The sequence below is a fragment of the Mangifera indica genome, chromosome 11, assembly GCF_011075055.1.
Source record: "Mangifera indica cultivar Alphonso chromosome 11, CATAS_Mindica_2.1, whole genome shotgun sequence".
Taxonomy (NCBI): Eukaryota; Viridiplantae; Streptophyta; class Magnoliopsida; order Sapindales; family Anacardiaceae; genus Mangifera; species Mangifera indica.
Window position 1 is genome coordinate 12,517,943 of NC_058147.1, and position 8,208 is coordinate 12,526,150.

The following is an 8,208-nucleotide window of genomic DNA, read 5'->3' on the forward strand; positions in this document are numbered from 1 at the left end:
CCCTTGTATGTTGTCTCATATCAAAATACATTTATCTATTCCTAAAATTTCATTTATAATGCTCTTACAATGTTTAATATCAAAATGCCCCCCATGTTTTTATAACATTTTATTTGACCCCCCATAATTATCTAACACTTCATTTAATATCCTTGTATGTTGTCTTGTATCAAAATATACCTATCTATTCTTAACATATTATTTAAATCCTTTATATATTGTATAATATCAAAATACCCCCATATTTCTCTAATATTCATTTAACCCCTATATTATTATCTAATATTCAAGTACCCCATTTACATGACATATAAACATGATTTAACAAATAAAATTAAGTTTTTAGATTAAAATTCGTATAAATACCTTTTTTTTACAAATAGCCTTTTTTAGATTCGAATTCTAAAATATGAATTTCTTCCGTTCGAACGAATCTATACTAATTGATATTGAGTAAAAATGAGAGTAAGAGTGAGTGTTTAAGTGATATGAGAAGTGTGTGTAATAAGAGTGAGTGAGAGGGTTTATATACATATGGTGAAGGGTAATTTTAGTATTTTATAAAAAGTTTACGGCATTTTTGTTAGGAATAGGGAAATTGGGCATTTTTGCTTAAGAATTGGGAAATTGGGCTTTTTTTCTTAATGGAGGGGTAACTTGGCCATTTAATATAATTTCCCCATGTCATTTATTGCAAACACCTTTAGTTTTTCATGATTATTATACGAAGGTCCCTAAGTATAATAAAATGGACTTTCGAGCCCATAAACTTTCCAAGGCTCTAAATTCTCCATTTAGAATTCAGACCGAATTTAACTTGAACAATCCTCATGCCTCCATAGTTCATCAACTTCTTTTATGTGTGACCCATTGGCTTCTTTTATGTTGTTCTAAAAGACTAAGAGATTTGTAGATTTTTCGGTTCATGATGCTACTAATCCAATCGCCATCTACCAAATGGAGTTGTTGATGCTCCACAAACTATGTAATTCTTCAGTTATTTCTACAAATTTGTTGTCAATTTCAGGGAGGTAAATACTCAGATAATTTTACCATTCGTAAAATTCAGGACACAATAATTTTTCAATGAAAATTTCGTTATCTAATACATAATCTTTTATAATAGGTTGAAATGCTCCTAACAAAAAAATTCTATAATATAAAAACTACCATAATTTCAACCCTTATAAAATAAACAAATTAAATAATCAGTGCCTTAAGAAATTTTCTTTATACCAACAACAATCGCAGCCAGATGCAGAGACAATTCCAAAGCCTCACAGTTTCATCTCGACGTCCCGGATAAAGATTAGAAGATTCCGATGGCAACACAATCCCACACATAACTGCTCATAATAAAAAAACACCAAAAATAAACAAAAATTAAAAATGAAAAATGAAAAAGACCTTTAATAAAATTGATTGTACCTTCAACGGGCCTTCATGCTACTTCAACAACCTAAAACCCTCAGTTGGATTGCAAAACTTACACATCACTCCATAACCACACTTCCTTTCAACCCAATAAGCACACACTTTCTCTGTCTTCCTCACTATATGATTAATATTTGCAAAAGAGTTAATACAATTTCTTCACTGCTTCAATCGCATCATTTCAATCAGCAGCCCTGAGTGCTAAACCACCTGCAACCTTAGAAACATCTTTGTAAGAAATTCCTCTGAAAACAATAATAGGCACCCGTCAGAAACAACGACTTAAGCAAGCACTCCTGGATTTAGGTTAGCCCACTTTGATGTGGGTTTCCCATCAGCGACTTAAGCAATTGCCAAGCTGATGAAACATTAGACCAGAGATGAGTGAGAAACATTTCATGTGGCCCAAGTCATCCCAACTCATTTAATAAAGGTGACAATATATACTACTAAATCGAATTTAGACATACCAACTTGGACGAAACAACCTATGATTGGCATCCTGGGATACATTCACAGATTCATCAACAATAATTAAGAATCTCAATCAAAACTTAAATAAATCCAACATTCACTCAAAATGTTACACTGGAACTTTGGATTGCAAACAATCATATTACCAAAGATTGGTCAGTAGTACTTAGCCGAAAAAAAATAAAAAAAAGAATGATTGGTAGTTGAGCTTCTACACCAGAACTTGAGTTTGTATGTTCCTAATGAAGTGGGACACTCAAAAGTTGAACATCAACATCACAAGAAAACGTGGAGTTTAGAAACACACAATACTAGTTAACGTTTCAGCACTAAGAACCCAAACAAATTCTAGGAAATAAGATTTCCATTAACGAAGATATTTGTTGGGAATCTAATTACAAAAGTCTACCATCGCATCGCAGGCCCAAAGGGAAAAATCCAGAAGGCAGCCCAGGAGGTGCGGAAGATAGCCCAACTGAGAGCAAAAGTGAAGACCATATGGGTGAGGGCAGTTTGGACAGTTCACAAAAGCAACTGAAATTAGTTGAAGCCTCCTTCCCATAATTCAGAGGAGAATCCTTAGTGGTGGGGTCCATTTACGGTAAGAAGGCTGCCTATATAATGGGGAATGCTTGGAATAGGAAGGGGGCGAATTATTATTCAGAATATTATCCCTAAGTTGGTAGAGATAGTAGGAGAGGGCTGACTTTTGAAACCCAGCTGGACTATTGTTCATTTTCTATTTCTATTTCTGTTTCTGTTGCTTTTGTTATCACCTTTTGTGGATTCTTGAATTTCCAGAGGAACTTATTGTTACATTCTTGGAACATTGTTGTAGCTATTTTTCACATTATGAATATGAAATGAAATATGATTACTGCTCTGTTTAATCTCATTACAAACATGGCTCAAGTTTGCAATAATATTGTTTAGGGATACCTGCTGAAGGAGCTATTGAAACCCTCAGCTAGGAGGTCAGTTAGCCGATCATTCAGGTTTGCAATAATATTGTTTAGGGATAATTTACAACTTCTCATAAAGAATTAGTGTGGAAACATCAACTATCGAGCAAGGAGAGAATGATGTCAAGAAGAGAGTGATGTCAATTATGACATAGTGGAAATTGACCAATTTGTATTTGATCTTGTTATAAAGGGGACAAAACAATATCGTTTTGCCCAAAAAAAAAAGAATTATGGTTTGGTTCAATTTCAAAACCACCTAAACCAAAACCCAAATTGTAAACCATTTTCCAAATTTTTTTCAACCCAACTCAAACCAAACTACAAAAAAAATTGAATGGTTCAATTTAGTTTTATAGTTTTAACCGTGTTTTGCACACTCTCATCAAAAATTTCTAGGAGGTACATACTTAGAGATAGATATACACTTGGTCAAATTCAAGACACATTGATTTTTCAATGACAATATAATCCTTGAAACTAAGTAGCACTACTCAGTTCCATTTAAAGGTGTAATCAATCTGAGTCTTGTAAAGTGGTGCTTAGCTTGAGCTCCACTTAATTACATTAAAGGAGAACTCAAGCTCGAGCTTGAGACAAGAAGATTGATTCGATCTTGACTCAAAAAATTACATTCAAACACTTTAACTTTCAAAACAATATTATAAACCTCATAATTTATATATTTATCAATTACCTTTGATATTCAAAAATAAAAAATAAAATTTTTGGAGTGTAAATGCAAGATTTGAAAATTTTAGTAGAATATTGATATTTTACTCGAGTTGAGTCATCAATTTAGTGAGCCAACCAACATCAACCTCTAGCTCAAGTGTTTGAACTCAAGTGGTTTAAGATAAAGCTTGACTTTACTTAAATCAAGCCAAGCCTAACTTAAGATATCTAGGTCATAAGCAACTCAACGTTGTTTACACCCTTAGTTTCGTTATCTAATACACGATTTTTTATCAAAAGTCTTAAATGCTCCTAATAAAAAAAGTCTAAAATAATATAAAAAATAAATTAATTTCAATCCTTATTAAAGAAACAAATCAAATAATCAATGAATTAAGAAATTTTCTAAATACCAACAAATCAAAAACCAAGTAATCCAAAAGAACAATCGTGGCTAGACAAATAGACAATACCAAACCCTCACTGTTTCATCTTGACTTCCTAGATAAATCTTATTAGATTGTAATGACAAAGAATCCCACACATATGATAAACCCATTAATTCAATGACAAGAATGACACCGGAAATCAATAAAAACTAAAAAAATGAAAAAAAAAATTACTTAAAATGACACCCAGAAATCAGTATTGTAAACTTACACATCACTTTATAACCACACTTCTTTTTAACACAATAAGCACACACTTTCTCAGTCTTCTTCACCATCCAATTATAATTTGCAAAAGAGTTCATACGATTTCTTTACCAGTTCAATCACATCGATTTAATCAACAACCTTGAATGTGAAGCCATCTACAACCTTTGATAACATTAAAAATGCACTTGTTAGAAACAAAGATGTGTCAGCCATATACTAACAGCAACTCGATGGTCACCCTAAACCACCAAAAATGAAGATATGGATTATAATTTGCGAATATCTGGGGTTGAGTATCATTACACTAATTTAATATCATTTTAGAATTAATTAAGTTCACAAAATAATTCATTACTTGGTGTTCAAATAAATAATCTAACAGCTATCATGAAACATGTTAATCCAACATGAAAAAATACATAGACTCAACCATACTAGCACTAATGACTTCAGAAATTCTGATACTGTAATAAATAATAGACTTCAAGCGGACTACCATACTAGTGAGTTTGAATATTAACGTATTATTTAGTATAATACCCTCATGGGTTTTGCAAATGTGGAGAGAAACTAGACTGAACATAGATAAGGATGCAAATTCACCATCGACTATTCATCTTGCAACTTTACTCAGATTAACAGGATTGAAATGTGGATTGCAGTGAATAAAATATAACGATTTAGTTTAGAAATAACAACACTTGAATGCACCGAACTATTAGTTTTTTGAATAAAAAAAATTGAAACTTTTTTTTTTTTAAATGCATGGACTGAAATTTCATAATTTCCTATTGAAAAACCTAACTTGCATTCTCTTACACAGAAACAGGTCCAACCTTTAATACCATTTAAATTTAGATTTTTGTTTTAATTTAGAAATCATGACCAGGATATTTCTTGGTTAACATGCACAATTTAAGGTTGACATGGATATTTATTGGTTGACTGATTTTTTTTTTTCCTAATAAGGAGACCGAAATTTCATATTTTCCTATTGAGCACTACAATGTTGGCACAAACCTTTACATAGAAACTTTGACATCTGGCAAGACTCTTGTGATAAGTTGCACTCCCTCAGAAAATGCAGTTACTTGACAATCAACTATCTGTACGTTCTTGGTTTGAGAACGCTGGTAGCAAATTTAGGACTTCACTGTAGTTTTTATACCTTTGTAGTAAATCTAGAATAATTGAAGCCGTGGATGCATCTGGCTTCACATTTCTCTCTTTCATTTTGTGAAGAAGTTCTACCACTTTTGAAGTCTCATTATTTTGCAAGAAACCAGACATAAGAGTATTAAAACTGTTGCAATTTGGAGCACAATCGTTTTGTTCCATATCTGATAAAAAATTACTTGCCATCTCCAACTTCCCTTCTTTACAAAGTCCATACAACAGAATGTTATATGTCACAACATCTGGAACAAATCCTTCATTGTGCCATCTGTTAAATAGTTCCAAAGCAATATTGAGTCTTCTTGTTTTGCACAAACCATCAATGAGACAATTGAAAGTAATGATGTCAGGATGAATGTTTCCGTTTCTTAAAGAATGAAACAGTTCAACAGCCTCCAAAACACAACCATTTTTGCAAAACCCATCAATAAGAATATTATACGTAATTAAATTGGGAGGAACATTACTAAGTTGCATCTCATCAAATAGTTTTTTTGCATGTCCAACTTTACCATATATGAAAAGACCTTTTAGCAAGGTGTTAAATGTAACAATTGTTGGCTGAATTCCCTTTGAGGTCATTTCCTTATAAACACAAATAGCTTCATCAGCTTTTCGATTCTTACAATACCAATTGATCAACGTAGTGTAGCTAACTACATTAGGTTTGCATCCCTTACTCAACATCAAAGAAAACAATTCCTTAGCATCATCAATTTTATTTGCCAAGCACATACCATTCATTAAAATACTGAAGCTAAAAACATTAGGCTTACACCCCTTACTTTCCATGGAATCAAATAGTTTTCTTGCATCCTCAATTCTACCTGCCAAGCAGTAACCACTTAAAATTGCATTGTAAGTAATTGTGTTGGGGTGAATACCTCTATTAATCATTAGTTGGAGCAATCCATTGGCTTCATCAATCTTCCCATTCTTACAAAGTTCATCCATAACCACAGTAAATGTCACCTCATCAGGCTTTACACCTTCATCCGACATTTCTGCAAATAAAGTTTTAGCCTCCTCCCAATTAGATGTATTGCACAATCCGTAAATTAAAGTGTTGTAAGTAATCACGTTTGGATTAACAGCCTTGGACTTCATTTCTGAAAACAGTTCCTTCGCCTTGTCTACTAAGCCATATTTGCAAAGACCATCTATAATAGCAGCATAGCAAACAACATTAGGCTTGCAAATGACACCAAATTCACCATTCCCATTATTCATTTCCTCAAATAACTGAAGGGCAACAGTGACATTACCTGTTCTACAAAAGCCAGTGATCAAACACCCAACTGTAACCACATCAGGCCTACATCCAACAGAAACCATTTTTCCAAACAATTCAATCGCCTTCTCAATTTTGCCCTCCTTACAAAGACCAATAATCAGACTAGTAAAAGTCACGGCGTCAGGGTAAAAACCCCTCCTAAAAATACTCGCAAAAACCACAAAACCGTCAGAAACCCGGACCATTTTGCATAAGCAATTAACAACAATGTTCAAAGTAATCAAATTAGGCAACAACCCAGCTGAAACGAACCTCGTGTATAGCACAAGGAATTCATCGTAATATTTTTTCTTAATAAGTGCAGAAAACAAAATACTGAAAGATGACATACCAGGAGTGGGGTCCATATGAATCATGTAATCGAAAGAATCAAGAGCTTCATCAAGAGAAAAGTTACCCGACTTGCAGTTTACATGGAGGAAATTATCAAGTTTAGAAAGGTGTTTAATAGTAGTGGTGCGTTTGGCTGATTTCAGTGACGAAGGAATGAATGAAGATGAAAATCTAACATTCAAAGATGATTTAAAGGAAATAATTGAAGTTTTAAGAAACATTTTCGAAGAGGGGATCTGTGAAGAGAGGGAGTTTGAAATTCCTTGGTGAACGGCCGTAAAGAGATTTGTGCGACGGGAAATGTACAGGGGCAGACGCATCATAAGTTTGATCCTACTCCCACGCATCGCAAATAATGTTTAATTACTGATTTGTCCTCTATCGTTAGTAAGTGTAACAGTACTAACGCATCAGTACCCCTATATAAAACATTTAAAACTTTAGTCCTTTTTAATTAATTACTAATAATTTGAAATATAAAATTGATGACCTCCTTTTAATTCAGTATATTTTATAAGGAACCGCTAATATGACCTATAATTGAATTATGAAGGCAAAACAAGTTATTCTACCCAAGGTTTAGTCCTCTAACTTTTAAATTTTAAATAGCTAACTACTAATTAAATCTATTAATAATAAGAGTATAATTGTCATTGTATTTAATAATATTAAAAAAATAAAATTTTATCCTTTTTGCTTAATTAAATTTTAAAAAACTCATTTTTTTTCATCATAGCTTTGAAAACTAACACTTCTTCTTGTTAGGGTTTCTTATTTTTAACTTATCAACCACCCTCTTAACTTTTATAAAATCAAAGTTACACCCACAACTACATTCTCTTCTTTTTATTACCTTTCTTCTCGGTCCGACGATGTAATTTTCATTTTGTTGATAGTCTCTCCCTTGCCAATAATATTTTTGGCCTCTTTATTAAAGTTTCAATTAATAATTTACAATTAAACTAACAAATTTGAATAACAAGTAAATATTTAGATTTTTAAAAATTAACATATATAATTTTGTCAATAAACTAAATCTTGGGTGGGAATAAATCTTTTGCCCATTATAAAAATTTATTATACTATAAAGTGCGGGGAAATAACAAATGCCTTTATATATATATATATATATATATATATATATATATAAATATATATATATATATATATATATATATATATTTATTTATTTATTTATTTG

General features: G+C 32.1%; 1 protein-coding gene across 5 annotated transcripts; it reads right to left on the reverse strand.

Moving 5' to 3' along the window:
- Positions 1 to 1,026: 1,026 nt before the first annotated feature.
- LOC123229589 (pentatricopeptide repeat-containing protein At1g62670, mitochondrial-like) lies at positions 1,027 to 7,321 on the reverse strand. Of its 5 annotated transcripts, none has more exons than XR_006504927.1 (5): positions 7,006 to 7,320; positions 6,646 to 6,812; positions 6,265 to 6,540; positions 1,429 to 1,644; positions 1,027 to 1,346 (listed from the first exon to the last, which is right to left on the reverse strand). XR_006504927.1 is itself a non-coding variant. In XM_044655511.1 (4 exons), exons 2-4 carry the CDS (start codon positions 6,713 to 6,715, stop codon positions 5,614 to 5,616), a joined length of 381 nt encoding a protein of 126 aa, XP_044511446.1. In that variant the 5' UTR covers positions 6,716 to 6,812; positions 7,006 to 7,320; the 3' UTR covers positions 4,535 to 5,613. The 5 variants fall into 5 exon arrangements, 2 of the variants coding, with proteins under 2 accessions (XP_044511446.1, XP_044511445.1); XR_006504928.1 differs by having other exon boundaries at positions 1,027 to 1,349; XR_006504926.1 differs by lacking the exons at positions 1,027 to 1,346; positions 1,429 to 1,644 and adding an exon at positions 3,938 to 4,366 and having other exon boundaries at positions 5,225 to 6,540; positions 7,006 to 7,321.
- Between the last annotated feature and the right edge of the window lie 887 nt (positions 7,322 to 8,208).

Bases quoted from the DNA above. Each gene is read 5' to 3' on its own strand.
- LOC123229589 (XM_044655510.1), bottom strand. From the start codon at position 6,715: ATGGTTTCTGTTGGATGTAGGCCTGATGTGGTTACAGTTGGGTGTTTG. The intron at 6,541-6,645 runs GTAATGTCACTG...CTGCTATTATAG, and splicing joins CACTGGCTTTTGTAGAACAG to ATGGTCTTTGCAAATATGGC.